A 14,961-nucleotide genomic window follows, 5' to 3' on the forward strand; every position below is an offset into this window, starting at 1 on the left:
GCAGGCCACCTCACAGCTTCCCCACCCGATTTCCTCATCTACATGAGCTGCTGTCTAATTGCAGCCCCCAGGCTGTGTCAGAGTGGGGAGAGGAAACCTGAGGACAACTTGGGTTGTCATCCTGGGAGCCCTGGGGTCCTCGGGAGATGACTGACCTTGAGTCACCTGCAGTCCATGGTCCAGCCAGCTGGGGGATGGGGCCCTGGGGCTGCCTCCGCAGAGAGGCCTGGAGATAGAGACGTGGGGATGGGAGGCAGAGACCCCGGGACGAGAGCAGGAGACACACAGCTTGGGGGAACAGAGACTGAGAGATGGGGAGACAGAGAAGCAGAGCAACTTGGAAACAGACTGGCAAAGTCAGGAAAGAGATACAGAGCTGGCGAGGCAAAGACGGAGAGATGGGGGCACAGGGACACGAGACCAGAAGTGGAGAGATGTTCCCCAGACATTCAGCCTCCTGGACCAAGAGACGGACAGGCACCAGCAAAACACTAAGCACCACCCATCAGTCTGGGGACAAGGACAGTGAGCCATCTGGGTGGTGCTGGGAGACCAAAGCTTGGGTCCTGGTATGTGTTGGATCAGGAGGTGAGGGAAAAGCTGGGATCCCAGGTGGGCAGGGTGATCCACCTGCCGTCACTCCATACCCATTCCCCGTGGGGTGACACCACCACCTTCTTTGCAGGTGACACCCCAATTTTCCAGCGCCTCCTACATTTTTGGGGTGACACCCATGCTGGAAACCCCACCCGGCTCTAATCCTGCTTCCCTCACTGAGTCACTTCCAACCCCGCCAGGCCTGCTGGGGGCAGACTTAGGTGACTCAGGCCCCCAGGCCCCTCGCTCTTGCACCCCTCAGGAGCCCCACAGTTAAAAATCCCAGGACCCCTGCCTGCAGGCTCAGGGCTGCAGCCCAGCCTAACCCAAGAGTCTACAGCCTCCTCCCTCAGACCCAGAATCTGAGCCCCTCTCCCTCCTCTGTTAGGGGCCCAGATGAAGTCCCAGCCCCTCCTCCCTCAGACCCAGGAGTTCAGCCCCCACCCCCCAATCTGCCCTGTTAGATACCACCCCCCCCCCCAGTCCAGGGCCACATCCATCTCCCTCCAGAGCCACAGCTTCCCGGTTCCCAGCCTCCTCCCTTCCCAGTTTGAAGGTGGAGTGAGTTGTGTATATTTACTTTGGTTTCAGCATGAGTCACCCCCAAAACACACTGCCCCCCATGTGCCTAGTGGTCCCGAATGGGAAGACAGTGCCATCATTCTCTCCATCTCTTTCTGTCTTTGTCTCTGTCCATCTCTCTGAATCCCCTTCTCTTTCTCCTGTCTGGGTCTCTCTCCTTCTGTCTCTGTGTCCCCCATTCCCTCCCTGTCTCTCTGTCCTCCCTCTCTTTGGGTCTTTGCACTGTAGCCCAACTGTGCCCCTTGCGCCTCCCCTCTGCCTTTTCTCCCCCAGCCCTCTGTCTCTCTCTGCCTGCTCCCCTTTGTCTCCCCTCCCAGCTCCGCATCTCTGGCCCCCTCCCTGATTTCCTCAGTCCCACTAGAGCTGGAAGGGAAAGGGGGGGATGGGGAATGGAGAACGAGGGAGGGGAAGTTCCTGTGGGGGGAAGAAGGTCAGCTGGACCGGCTTGGCTCCCTGGGCACCTCTGTCAGAGCCCCGCCCAGGGCTGTGTGGCCCGCCCCAATATAAGCAGCTCCTGGCCAGAGACAGAACTCAGTACCCGGCTCACCCACACCTGTCTGCATCTTCGCCATCACTGTCCTGCAGGTAGGAACATCTGCCCACCGCCCTCTGCTCTGTGCTCTCCCCACCCCGCTCCACTGACATCTCTGTCTCCTTGCGTATCTCTGACTGTCTCGGTGGACAGTTCTGTCTTTCTCAATGCCCTCCGTGTCCACCTTCTCAACCTGAGTGGCGCTGGGTTGAATTTGGAAGTCCTGGGGCCTAGCACCACCTCTACTAACCCCCTTGGCCTGGGCTACCTCTCTGAACCTTCGTGTTCCATCTGCGAAATGGGCTGGCAGAGAAGTCAAAGCGCTGGGCAGGTGGGAGTGTTACTGGTGGCATCTCTATGGGCACCTGGCCTGATGTCTTCCTCCCCTTGTCTCTGACTCTGCCTGCCTCTGTCCCCTGGTCTGTCTCCAGCTCTACCTCTGGTATGAGGAAGGTCCTTTGGGGTCTGTCGGGCAGCGGTAGAGAGATGGGCGAGTTTCTCGCCCCCACCCCATACATCCCTACCCCCTGTTTCTCCGAGCTGGCAGGCTGACTTGGCCTCTTTCTCCCCAGCACCCTTCCCCCTGAGAACCCAGCCCCCAGTGCCCCCTCTCCTTGCCCGCCCCTCCCCCAGTATCTAGCATCCCTTGGACAGACTCAGCCACTGTCACCGCCGCCGCCACCTCTGCCGTCCCCAACTCTGCCACTTCGTCAAAGATGCAGTTTGAGATGCACGACAACGTGAAAGGCAAAGGTGGGATCACTGGATGGACCAGCAACCCTTCCAGTCCCTGGAACCTGGCCGCTTCCCTCCCCCGGGCGCCCTGGCTTCGAAGACAGATGGCGCCTGATTGCACCCCAGAGGCCCCTGGAAATGCGGGAACCCAGCACCCCAGGCCCAGACGTGGAGGAGGCGGCGGCACGTCTCAGCCCCGCCCGGATGTGGCACCCACCCTTCCCCAGACTTGGAGGGGTTCCCTACCCACGGCTCAACCGGATGTGCAGGAGGCAGTGGCGATGGGGACAGACTGGGGTGTCAGTGCCCAAACGTGGCGGAAAGGAATAGGGGGTGCCGTGGTGTCCCCTCCGTGGGCGGCCTGGTGGCCCCGCCCAGACTGCCCGGCAGAGGAAGGGGCGGCAGGTTGTGGGGTCTGGGAGGGCTGTCAGGCTGCGCGCTGACCCTGGCCCACCCCCTTCGCAGCCATGTCCTACCCGGTGACCAGTCAGCCCCAGTGCGCCAGCAGCTGCTACCAGACCCAGCTCAGCGACTGGCACACGGGACTCACGGACTGCTGCAACGACATGCCCGTCTGTGAGTGCGGGCGGCTCCCCCCCCCCCCGGGGCGGGGCGCGGCCCCGCGAACCCCACGCCCCCTCCTTACCTTAGACTGTCAGTTCCCACACTCTAACCTTCACCCCTTCCTCCGACCTCCAACACTTCCTAGGATCCTGGCCTCACCTCTTCCAACTTCCCCTGCGACCCTCAACCTCCCCCTTGCACCCTCAACTTTCCGCGTTGTGGCCCCAGCCCCCCCTCCAAACCCTATCTCCCAGCCTCTAAACCAGCCCCGCTGGGACCCTTCATTCCCTCCCGGGCCCTCGCCTGGGCGCCGCGGACGATCGGCCTCGCCTCTCCCCGACGCGGAGGCGGAGCCGGCCCGGGGCGCCGGGTGGGCCCCCCTCTGACTGCCCCGCGCCCGCCCCCAGGTTTGTGCGGCACTTTCGCCCCCCTGTGCCTCGCCTGCCGCATCTCCGACGACTTCGGGGAGTGCTGCTGCGCGCCCTACCTGCCCGGAGGCCTGCACTCCCTGCGCACCGGCATGCGGGAGCGCTATCACATCCAGGTGCGGGCGGGCGTCGGGGCAGGGGTGGGGACGGGCCTCCTGCGACCCGAGGCGGGGCTCCTAACCTCTCTCTCTCTTCCACCCTCTAGGGATCGGTCGGGCACGACTGGGCGGCCCTCACCTTTTGTTTGCCCTGCGCCCTCTGTCAGATGGCGCGGGAATTGAAGATCCGAGAGTAAAGAAGTTCCTTCCCCACGTCTCCCTCTTTTCCACCTGTCACGCCCCCCTGCCCGCGCCTCCTCTGCCCCCTCTGCCTCCTCATGGGAGAGCCTGCCCCTCCGCCCTATCCCGCTACCAGAAATACACCCACAATAAAATCCTGAAAACCAACTCCGCCTACATTCTTTTTGTCCCAAGGAAGGAATCTGGGTGGAGGGGGAGGCTCAGTGAGGGGTGTGGGGACACAGGGAAGATGCCTAGGTGTGGAACGAGGTCAGACTCAGAGCTTTGACCCCAGCCTGCTGTGTCGGACACTGGCAAGTCTCTTACCTCGCTAAACCAGGGGGTCCTTAGTAACAAAGTGAAACCACTAACCCCTTAAGATGCCCAGCTGAAGTTCTGCGGGTATCCTGAAACTAGGCAAAACCAGAAAAAGCCCCTCCCCCACCCCTACTAAGTCAATTCCTATGGACTCTTGGCCTACACACAATCCTAACAGGTGGGGGGGCAGTCCTTTGTCTCCAAAGCAGAGAACTGCCAGCTTTAAGGCTCTCTGGAGCTGAAACTAATCCTTAAGGATCACCCAGTTCTCTTTATTCCAAAAGCAACTAGCAGATTAGAAAACCTGGTCTCAAAACTGGGCAGACCTCGGATCCGATTGCCACTTACTAGGCGTGTTATCTTAGTGAATTAATAAGCCTCTCTGAGCCTGTTTCCTTCTCTGAGGATAATCCCCAATATGTCACATGGCTACGGTGTGAGCAAGAGACGGAACAGATGGAAAGACCAAAGAGCGAGCTTAATAAACTTGTTAATATTATTATGCATAATAATATTATACTGTTCTGTTATTTGTATTATTTGCTGTTATTCTCTCTCTCTCTCTCCATCTGTGTATCCAACCATCAAGTGACATCTTCACTTGGAATATCTAATAGACATCTCAAATTTTAAAAACCTAACTCCAGGGGCACCTGGGTGGCTCAGTTGGTTAAGCGTCCGACTCTTGATTTGGGCTCAGGTCATGATCTTAGGGTCGCGAGATCAAGCCCCCCATTGGGCTCCATGCTGGGCATGAATCCTGCTTAAGATTCTCTCTCTCCCTCTCGCTCCCCCACCCTGCGAGTACTCTCTCTCTCTCTCTCAAAAATAAATAAATAAAATAAAACCTAACTCCAGATTCCCTACCTGCTCCTCCCAGGCTCCCCTTCTCAGGAAATAGCAAACCTTGGGGCGCCTGGGTGGCTCAGTCAGTTAGGTGCCTGTCTTAGGCTCAGGTCGTGATCACAGGGTCCTGGGATCAAGTCCTGCATCGGGCTCTCCGCTCAGCGGGGAGCCTGCTTCTCTCTCTCCCTCTGCGATCTCTCTCACTCTTTCTCTCTCTGAAATAAATAAATAAAATCTTAAAGGAAAAAAAAAAGAAAATAGCAAACCCCATCTTTCCAGCTGCTCAGTCACTTTGTTATCCAATATCCCAATCTGTCACACATTGTTGGTCCTACTTTCAGAATATATCCAGAACCTCACTTCTCCCTACTCTGCTACCCACACCTTGTTCCAGTCACCCTCTTCTTCAGCCTAGACTAATGCAGTGGCTCCTCACTGGGCTCCCTGCCCTGTCTCCAGATCTTTAGTTTCCTCCCACAGAGAAGCCCTGGGAACACCTGAGTTAGGTCACATCCCTCCTGCGCTCAGAACCCTCTCACTACCTGGAGTGCTGCAGGCCCTTGGTGAAATCCCACCCCCCACCTTTTCCTGAAGTCCTGAGGGCATTGATGGCCATACACAGACGCCCAAATCCAGACCTTCAGCCTCCCACGCCAGGCTTTCTCTCACGATCCCTGAGCCTTTTGCATTCCAGGTACAGGGAGAGCAGGGTGAGGTGGCAGCTCAGGGGCTAACATGGAGGGAGGGGGAGCGCGTGCTACGGGGCATTTGTACGGGGCACCCGCACGCCATGGGCAGGAGCTGGAGAGAGCGGCTCTGCGTCCCCGGGAGAGGGTCCAGTCACAGCGCAAAGGCTCTGCCAGGGAAGGCACACTCTCGCAGGTTGGTGGCGGGGAAGAGACCTTGTCAAGGGTCCAATCAGCATGCAGACAAGTCTTGAAGAACCACCTTAGCTCCTTCCTGGCAGTGCAGGTTGACCGCTCCACTGGCCTGGGACTCCCCAGGGCGGCACGCCCTGTTTCTGGTGAGCTTTCGGGTTGGGAAACTGTGCCTTCTCCCCAGCAGAAATTGGCCGTTTTAACACCCGCCCCTAGCGCCCGCTCTGTGCCGGGGGGCTAAGAGCCTGCAGGATGTCCCTTACGCTTTCTCTGTGACCTTGCCTCCTCCTTAGTCCCTTATGCCTGGGGCTTTCCCTACCCAGGGAGCGAGAGGGCCTGGTGGTCGGGCATGGGGATCTGAGAGGCACGTGGCAGCTGTCATTCAACAGTTAAATGATGTCTATGACCTTGTCTGCTCACCTGCGAAACGGGATTCCACAGTTCCCTCCCTCGCATGGTTGTTGGGCTGGAACGTGGCCAAGCGAACCGTCGGGCACGGGTACCCAGCAAGTACATGTTCTCAGCCACGTGGAGGTTAGGCACTACCAACGGCTCATAAAGGCAAAACTCCTGTGTGGGCGGAGTCATCCCCGAAAATTACGTGGCCCATGAATCTGAAAATACTGTGATTTTCGTGGACCGCACTGGAGACCCAAACAGCCCCTAAGTGCGCGCACCCTACCGCCGCGTCCTTGGCTAGCCGTCAGACGAAGCCACCAGCATGTGCCCTCGGCTGTTTTCCTCTCTGCCAGACTCCCTCGCTGCGCAGGGCCCACTGAGGGCACATCCGCCCCCCCAGCTCTTGCTTGCCCTGGGGGCCTGGTGGATGAAATCTCCTGCCGTGCTCCCCCACGTGGGCCGTGGGAGCCTTCTTGGATTCGAGGAAACTCATCATGTTGGGGCGTCTTGGTCTCTCTGCTGCCTCCACTCTTCTGTCAGAGGCCAGCATAAAACCCAATCCCGGGACCGAGAGTCTGTTTTCCCTCCTGAGACAAATGGGTCTCCCTGCGACAGGGATCTGAGGAAGGGCCAGGGGCCTCCATGCCCTCACCTCCCCCACGTCCGTCCTTTCTAGGGACGACCAAGAGCTTCCTGGGCAGCACCATCCCACCCTTGCCTACGAGGGGCAGGGTGGAGCCAGGCCCAGCCATGCGGCTCTGAGGGGCCACCAAGGTAAGTGCACTGATGGGACTTAACCACACTCGGGTGCTGTTCAAACAAGCCGCCCCCTCTCCTGCATGCAGACGGCGCTCAGACACCGGCCTTCTCCACACTCTTTATTTGCTGCTTCAACCGCTCCCCCCTCTTTCAGCCTCTTAGGCTGAGGACCCCAGTAGAGAAGAGGCGGACCCCAGCTCCTCAAGGTCCACACACAGATGGGGGAGGGAGTCTTGCAAAAAGGAGACCCAAGTTCAAGATGGCTAGGATTAGGATGGGGGCAGTCCTCAAGGGGGACAGGAGCTCAGGAGTCCGTGGTGGTGGCTGGGGAGCAGCCCCTAGGGAGAGCCCCCACGTCTTCAAGGCAGCACTGTCTGGGAAGAGAGCTGCGCAGTGGAGATCCCACTGTGTCCATCTCCAACCCTGGTCTTGCCCCCGCCACACACACGCCCTACACCCTGGGCAGCATCTCCAGCTTTGTCTCCTGCTGAGCCGGTGACCCCGGTCCTAGGGTCAGTGACACCATCTGAGCTTTGTCCCTCCAGCCCTGAGGTGACAACTGGCCCCTGGGCTGCCTCACCATCCCACCTCTGATCGGCAGACCAGAACAGCCAATCCCCAGCACTCGGTCCCTTCCGCTGAAACACGCAGAGCATCTGTCTCCCTGGCTGGACCTGACTGAAGAGATGCCTCAAGGCCATCTTAGAGTCCAAGGCCGGACTTCTGAGCCTCCCCACAAGCCCCAGGCTGCCCCATTGTAACAGACGACCCCACCATCCGCCTGTAGTTCGGGCCACAAAGTTGAGGGCGTCCTGGATTCCCCTCTCCGTCACCCCAACATCCACACACATCCTGCACCTGTCCCTGACCCACCCCGTCCCCGCCACCACCCTAGTCCAGCCCACGGTCATCTCTTGTCCCCTCCGACCCATTCTCCACACCGCAGCTGAGGGACCCCTTGAACAGGTTCGTCAGACCCTGCCATTCTCCCTCATACACCTGTCCCACGGCTTCCCGTTGCCCTGAAAATAAAACTCAAAACCCTATGTGGGGCCTGCCCGGCCCTGGGTGACGCCACCCCTGCCTGTCCCCAACCTCACCTCCTCTTCGCACTCAGTCTGGGTCACACCGGCCACCTCTCTGACCCCTCCAATAAAGCACGCTGGTTCCCACCTCTGGGCCTGGTCCTTGCAGCTCCTGCCGCCTGCGACCCGCTTCCCAGGGTTCTCCCCTCGGCCAGTTCTCTGTTTTCAGGCCCAGCTTCTCCGAATCCAACTGACGCTGCCCCCCGGTCCCTCACGGCCATATCCTGTGAGCCCTCCTGGCACCTCTCCTCTGCGTGTGTGTGTGCGTGCGTGCAAGCGCTGACACACACTGATTGTCTCCCTCCACTGCAATCGAAGCCCCACGAGATCAGGGAACTGGTCTGTCTCGGTTTCTGCTCCGCCCAGTGTCTTCAACGGCATAGAGTTATCAATAAATAATTGTTGAATGCAGAACGTCGAGTGCCCTGTCTGGGGAGCCCCAGGAAAAGGGAGCCGGAGGTCTCTGAGGACACAGTGTCCGGGGGCCCCTGGGCGGAGGAGCCCCAAGTCCAGGGCGGCGTCATCAGGGCACTCAGCTGCCGTGGCTGAGAACCCCACCGTGGGTCAGAGGGACATGCTGGTGAGATTGTCCTGGCTCAACAGTCCCTTCCGGCCTGCGCCAGCCCCGTGCCCACTGCCCCCGGCGCCCCCGCCGCCCCCACAGTATTCGTGCAGCCTGTGTCGCAGCGTGACGAGGGCTGAGCCCAGGCAGGCACCGTTGGGTGCGTGGGGGCCCCCAGGCAACTGGAGCAGCAGCGTGGCCACACCAGCCATGCCATCCTCGGTGGGCTCGAGGGTGATGGGCCCGGCTCGCAGGCCGGTGGTCGTGGCGGGGATGGCCGGTGGGCAGCAGCCTCCTCCCACGGGTCCCCAGGGCCCACCGGCCCCGGTCAGCAGCAGGGGTGCCAAGAAGGGTTCGGAACGGCGGAAGGTGGGGGGCGGGAGCCCGGCCGGCTTCCAGGCAGGGGCCGGGGCAGCGGGGTCGGGCGGGAAGCAGACGGTGACCTTGGCAAAAGGGCGGCTGGCCATCTTGGTCATCTCTTGCAGATGCCGGCGCTGTTCCTGCCGCTGGTCCAGGGCCTGTTTGGCCTTCCAGAGGAGCACACAGAGAGATAGGAAGAGAAAGAAGCAGGAGAAGAAGACTGAGAAGAAGACAAACAGGTCAATGTGGGCCTGGTCCTGCCGGAAGAAGAGCAGACCCTGCGAGTCGGCCGAACCGTTGGCACCAGGCCCACTCGGGTCCCCCACGCCCAGCAGGAGCAGATAGAAGCGACTGGACTTGAGAGCGTGGTGCTCGTGCGGGTAGGTGATGACCAGCCGGTCCCGCACGCCACGAACCACGAGCACTGCCGATGGCTCCGTCACGGTCACGTAGGTGATCAGGCCCCGTGGCCACACTTCCCGCACCCGTGGCTCAGCTGGGGCGCCTGGCCCACTCCCGGCCCCCGGTCCCCCTGGGTCCCCAGCCCCCCGGGGTCCGCCGTCAGCAGGGGGTGGGGGAGGCGGTGGGGGTGGAGGTGGCTGGATGTGCACGGTGTGGACGCCTGTGTCAGGGGCCACGCGGACCACGAAGGTGTCGTAGGAGGTGGAGACATAGAGATCCACGGCACCGAAGGTCACATCCAGCGTCAGGCGAATGTCCACATTGGTAAACTTGGGCTGCACGCCAAAAAGGACGGTGCGGCCAGGGCCCAGAGCCCGGCGCTTGGGTTCGTGGAAGCAGTTGGTCTGGGACGTGGGGTCGAGGCAGCACTCCTGCTCCACGGAGATGAGGCGATAGCATTGCTGGCCGCCCAGCGGGCTCCCGTGGAATGACTCCCGGCACTTGGCGCACTGCGGGCAAGCGGGGGGTTGGGGTGGTGATCAGGGCTGAGCGCAGCGCCCGGCCACCCTCCAGGTCCTGATATTGACCTTCTGTACTGACTGGTGAGCAGCCAGTGCCCCAAGCTCCCTCAGACCCCAGCAGCTTCCTTGGGACTGCCCCTCCCCCCGGGCCCCCCTGACGCAGTATGGAGGCCACTAAGACCCTACGCTCCCGCGCCGCTGTCCCTGCCGTCAGCCCCAGTGACCACAGCATTCTGATGTGAAGGCCTCTGGAACTCTCTGGCACAGTGATGAAGGGCTCTGTTGAACCTGCCTCTACTCCTCACTACCTGTGTGGCCTCAGACTAGTGACTTAACCTCACTGAACTTGAGATCCGTCCTCTGTACCCAGGCAGGAAACAGGGCTCACGCATGGACTGCCGAAGCCACAGGCACAGCACAGCATGGGCCGGCCTCACCTGCCAGCCTTGCTGTTTCTGGACTGCATGAGGTACGTCCCACCTCAGGGCCTTTGCACTGGCTGATGCTCTTGCCTGGATCACTCTCTACTCACCCACAACCCCTACGGCTGCTTGTCTGGGATCCCGACTTCCATGAGGTCTTTTCTCAAGTGTCACCTCCTCACCTAGGCCCTCCTTGGTCGTCGTAGCTACCAGTCCCACGCCACAACACCGGCCCTCCTTTCTCCTTATCGCTCGTCACTAACATACCCCGCACTCTGACTGACTCGTTCACTTGTTGCTGGACCCCTGCACAGGAATGTAACTTTCCCGAGGACAGACCGCCCTGCCCGTTTGGATCCCTACTGCGTTCCGGGGCCTTCCGTGCAGCCGGGCACACACTAGGTGCTCAGTATGTGCTGGATGAATAAGTGGACCTGGCAGGGTGTGGAGCCCTTGGCCTAGAACTCGCTTCTCCAGCCGTACCTGGTACTTGTAGCAGTCCCGACGGTCGCTGGGGGAGCTGCCCTGGCACGTGCCTGTCTCCGTATTGTTCTGACACGGGCAGCCCGTCCCATCCTGCTCGTTACATGTATCTGCATGGCCATTACACTGGCATCTGAGGAAGGGGAAGAAGATGGGGGTCACAGCGCTCCCTGGGCCAACAGGGGTCCAGGCTGGATGCTGTGGTGAGCTTGAATTTGAGCTCCAGGCCAGAAGAGGAAACTGAGGCTCACAGGGGGTCAAGCCATGTGCCCAAGGCCATGGAGCCAGTCAGAGGCAAGGGGAAGGTCAGGATTAGAAGCCAGGTCGGAATGACTCCAGAGTCTATGGAGCATTTGGAAGGAAGGGCTGGGGTGGGAGGCCGCCCCAAGGCCTCACCCCTCGGCAGCTCTCTCTCTGCCCCCCAGTCTCCACGGCAGATGCTCTGCGGCCTGCGTGTCAGCACCGGCCTCTGAGGGAGGGGGTCTCCCACCTGAGTCTGGCTCATGGTCCCCAACACAGCCTCAGCCCCGGGGGATGCTGTCTGCTCCTGCCTGAGGGCAAAGAACTTGGTGGGGGGGCGTGGCCCACAGAGCTATTCCTTGTAGGGGGGGCAAGGGTTGTGGGGGGGGCCCTCCTTCTCACTTGGTGCACTTCCCATCCAGGAGGAAGTAGCCGTGCAGGCAGCTCTCGCATTTGTCCCCGTAGCTGTTATTTTGACAGTTCACACACACAGCCTCGTCTTCACTAGGCCCCTCGGTCACCCAGTTGTCAATCTGGCCAAGGAAAGACGGGGCGATCGCAAGGAGGCGTGGGCCATCCCCCTCCTCCCCGAGCCCCAGGAGTCCTGGACTGTGGCCTCTCCTACCTCCTCCGGATCCAGCGAGTACTTTTCCGGCTCCTTCCTGGCCATTTCGAGCTCTTTCCTGGAGACGCAGATGTGGCTATTGCCACGACAGAAGGCGTGGCAGGGCCGGCAGGTGCCGCCCCCCACAGCTGAACCCACGAACAGGGGGAGGCACTGCTCACAGTGGCTACCCTGGAAACCGGGGACGGGGTGGTCAGAGCAGGTGGCGAATCACGGTGGGGGGAAGCTGGGGAGTGGACAAGGGGCCCACCGGGAGCACCACAGGAGGCGGCAGGGGCTCGGGCTCTTGGGTCAGGCCGTCCCAGCCTAGAAGCAATTCAGCCCTCTGCGTTCGCCTGCACACCTCTAGTGACGCGGGCGTGAGGGGTGGGGGTGGCTTTCACGCCCGTCCAGCCCAAGTGTGGGGCTCGGGAAGCCCTTCCCTACACCACCCGAAGTCCTCCTCCGCCGGCCCAGCCTCCCTCGTCCAGCACTGACTCTGGCCGCTGTTGCGGGGTGGCCCCTCTCTGACGCGAATTCAGACAGTGTCCCCGAAGTCTCCCCACGTCCTCCCTGGGCCTGGCTCCTCAGGGCTCAGGGTGAGGCTCAAGACCTGGGGGTGCAGGCTGAAGGCCAGGCAGGGTCCGTCCCCAGGGGCCCACCTTGGTGTGGTTGCGACAGAGCAGGCAGTGGTCTCGGGCCCCCACGCCTGCGCACTCGCTGTGCCGGTTGCAGCGACACTCGGTGGAGCAGTTGCGGCCCACGAAGCCGAAGTGGCAGCGGCAGTGGTCGGGCTCCACACACGAGCCATTCACGCAGCCCTGGGCGCACACGGGGCGGCACAGTCCAGTCACGCTGCAGGGGCAGGGGTGGAGGGTCAGGCCCAGGCAGGGGCCCTCAGGGCTCGGCCAGCCCACCACCCACTAGAATGCCCCCAACTGGTGGCTCATCCCTGGTCTGCACCACGCTCCCCCTCGGGGGTCTAGCCTCCACCTCCTTCAGGGGCTAGCCTGCCATCCTCCTCCTTCCCGGGCGAGTCCTGTTAAACTCACCAACCCTGCCCCTCCACGCACCGGCCCCCACCTTCACCCCTTCCTGCATGAATCGCACGCCTCACACCTGCACTGGCCTGTTCTTGCTCCCGCAGGCCCTCCCGCCCCACAGTCCCCTGGGCCCCCGCGCCCTCACTTGTCCATGGTGTAGCCCGCCTTGCAGCTGCACTCGTAACCGTGTGGCCGGTCATGGCAGTTCTGCGTCTCGTTGCAGTCGTGGTGCCCGTTTGCACACTCGTCCTCAGGGGGGCAGGACAGGAAGGCCCAGGAGGCCCCAGGCCGCCCGCACGTCAGCCCTGGCACAGGGACACAGAGCTTCACCTGGGGGCCTCTGCGTAGCCCCCCAGCCACCCAGGCCTTTGCTCCACCTTCCCCTGACCCCCACCTCCAAGACAGCCCCCAGCGCCCCCCAGGTTCTCTGTGCCAGACTCCAGCGCAGGGGCAACCCCTCTCACCACCCTCCAGCCCAGCTCACCGTCACGGGGACCGCTGAGCCCACCCTCCAGGCAGCGGCCGCCCCCATCCTGGCCCCCCCAGGCACACCAGCCGCAGTGGGGGCGCCGCAGGCACAGGGCACACTGGGTCGCCTGCGCACAGCCCAGGGAGCAGCTCTCGGGTCCGCGGAGCAGGCGCCCACAGCCTCCGGCCATACATCGCAGGGGCAGGTAGGAGGGGCTCAGGCACTGTACAGGGGAGGGGAAATGAGGAATGAGGTTGGGGGAGGGGCAAGAAAGAGGCAGAAAAAGAGGATCAAACACATCCTGGGTGTCTCCTGGGACCGCACCCCCTCCTCAAAGTTCGCGCCCCTCTCTGGCCACAGCCGATGGACACCGAAATGGACCCCAGCAGGGGTTAATCGCATTCTTCCTGTCAAGGATTTGTAACTGGGAGTCCACAATGGGAGTCAGGCTAGGGGCATCCTTGAAACTGGAAGATTCTGGAAGTGAGGGCTGGGGGCTGTTTGGATAAGCAAACCACAGCAAATAAGAGAACAGACTGGCAGGAAAAGAGCAGATACAGAAGGAAGAAGGAAGCATAAGGACCACACACCCCCAGCCGATGGCGGGGAGGTGTGCAGGGGAGGGCAGCTTTCTAGGCTCTGTCTCCAGGCCCTTGTAAGACCTGGCTGCACTTTCCACCCTGGGCTCCAAGAGGTACCACTATGCTGGTGTGACCAGCGGCGTCGGTCTCCCCACCTGGCTTAGCGCCCACGGCTGTTTCTCACAACCAAAGGAAGGCAACAATCTAGAGACAGAAACTAGTGACAGGGGCGGAGTTGCAAGTCACTGTGGAGCTGGCTGCTGGGGCAACAGGGTCCTCCCGTACTAGGCTGGGAAGCAGAGTCTGTGGTCAGGGGCTGCTCAGGAGCTCACACGCCATCACTCAGCACGTCCTGGGACCCAGACAAGGTGCGCCATCAGGGTCAGACTCTTGGGAACTTTCCACAGGGTATCAGAGTATTTTATTTGTTCTTTGGGCCTTAAGTATAAGAAGACAGGGATTAGTCCAAGCTGTCTGACGGCAATCGGCAACCACGCAATCCTGAAATAGACACCCTCGTTGCTGTGGCCGGAGCTCTGAGCCCACGGACGCTTATGGCCAGCAGCGAGCTGAGCCTTGCCGAACTGCTGGAACTAGGCTTCCAGATCTAAATTTAGTGCACCCCTTGACAGATGGTGGGGCGATCTGGAGGGTGGGAGGCGGGGAGACCGAGTCCCCAGTCCGCACAGCGTTTTTTGCTGTGACCTCCCTGTGGCCGTATGCGATGCTGTCCGACACCATAACTGCATCCCCTGCGCCCTTGGACGAGATGTAGGAACGTAAGTCCCAAGAGCAGGATTCCAGCTCGTCTTGACATGGGCCTACAACCTAGTGAGTGCCTGGCACGGGGAAGGGGCTCCATAAAGAACTTGGTGAAGAGAAGCCAGGGAGGGGAGCACTCTGTTGGCCATCCCAGGCTCTGAAGCCAAAGTCATTCAAAAGAACGATGCCTGGGGGTTAAAATAACAGCGGCCCTGGAGCCAACTCATAACGGGGCCGGTCTGCACATCTGTTCTGTCCGATCTGTGCGGTGGGGGCTGTTAGAAGCCCGAGCCAACACTTCAAAGCTAGGAGACGGCTCGGAGATCCGGAGCCCTGGCACAAGTGCCCTCCCACCCGTGTGCGGCACCGACTGGGCACTGGAGTCTCCCGCCCCACAGAGCAGCACAGAGGGGCTGGGCGAGCAGCCTGCCCGCAGGCTCCCTGGCACTGCCTTCCAGGCGCGGGAGTGCCCACAGAGACGGATGACGGGACCCTCGATGCTATCTGGGGA

The 14,961-nt window shown here is 61.3% G+C and overlaps 2 protein-coding genes across 3 annotated transcripts in view; one reads left to right on the forward strand and one right to left on the reverse strand.

Annotated features, from left to right (window-relative positions):
* Positions 1–1,725: 1,725 nt before the first annotated feature.
* On the forward strand, positions 1,726–3,870 carry CNFN (cornifelin). Of its 2 annotated transcripts, XM_044378218.3 has the most exons (5): positions 1,726–1,764; positions 2,345–2,464; positions 2,912–3,022; positions 3,418–3,554; positions 3,644–3,870. In XM_044378218.3, the coding sequence occupies exons 2-5, from the start codon at positions 2,428–2,430 to the stop codon at positions 3,731–3,733; spliced, it is 375 nt and encodes a 124-aa protein (XP_044234153.1). In that variant the 5' UTR covers positions 1,726–1,764; positions 2,345–2,427; the 3' UTR covers positions 3,734–3,870. The 2 variants fall into 2 exon arrangements, with proteins under 2 accessions (XP_044234153.1, XP_044234154.1); XM_044378219.3 differs by lacking the exon at positions 2,345–2,464.
* Positions 3,871–7,020: 3,150 nt separating this feature from the next.
* The window catches only part of MEGF8 (multiple EGF like domains 8), a 37,862-nt gene continuing 29,921 nt past the window's right edge, over positions 7,021–14,961 (reverse strand). Inside the window, exons 35-41 of the mRNA XM_026482212.4 lie at positions 13,123–13,330; positions 12,784–12,943; positions 12,258–12,450; positions 11,617–11,787; positions 11,394–11,524; positions 10,752–10,884; positions 7,021–9,834 (exon numbers count right to left, since the gene is read on the reverse strand). Of these exons, the coding sequence (XP_026337997.2) occupies positions 8,566–9,834; positions 10,752–10,884; positions 11,394–11,524; positions 11,617–11,787; positions 12,258–12,450; positions 12,784–12,943; positions 13,123–13,330 (2,265 nt within the window). The 3' untranslated portion in view covers positions 7,021–8,565. The remainder of the gene's footprint in view (positions 9,835–10,751; positions 10,885–11,393; positions 11,525–11,616; positions 11,788–12,257; positions 12,451–12,783; positions 12,944–13,122; positions 13,331–14,961) is intronic.

This window comes from Ursus arctos, unplaced genomic scaffold (assembly GCF_023065955.2).
Source record: "Ursus arctos isolate Adak ecotype North America unplaced genomic scaffold, UrsArc2.0 scaffold_19, whole genome shotgun sequence".
Taxonomy (NCBI): domain Eukaryota; kingdom Metazoa; phylum Chordata; class Mammalia; order Carnivora; family Ursidae; genus Ursus; species Ursus arctos.

Coding starts and splice junctions, on each gene's coding strand:
- CNFN (XM_044378218.3), top strand. CDS start 2,428: ATGCAGTTTGAGATGCACGACAACGTGAAAGGCAAAG. Junction 3,023..3,417: donor CTGCAACGACATGCCCGTCT/GTGAGTGCGGGC, acceptor GCCCGCCCCCAG/GTTTGTGCGGCACTTTCGCC. Junction 3,555..3,643: donor GGGAGCGCTATCACATCCAG/GTGCGGGCGGGC, acceptor TCCACCCTCTAG/GGATCGGTCGGGCACGACTG.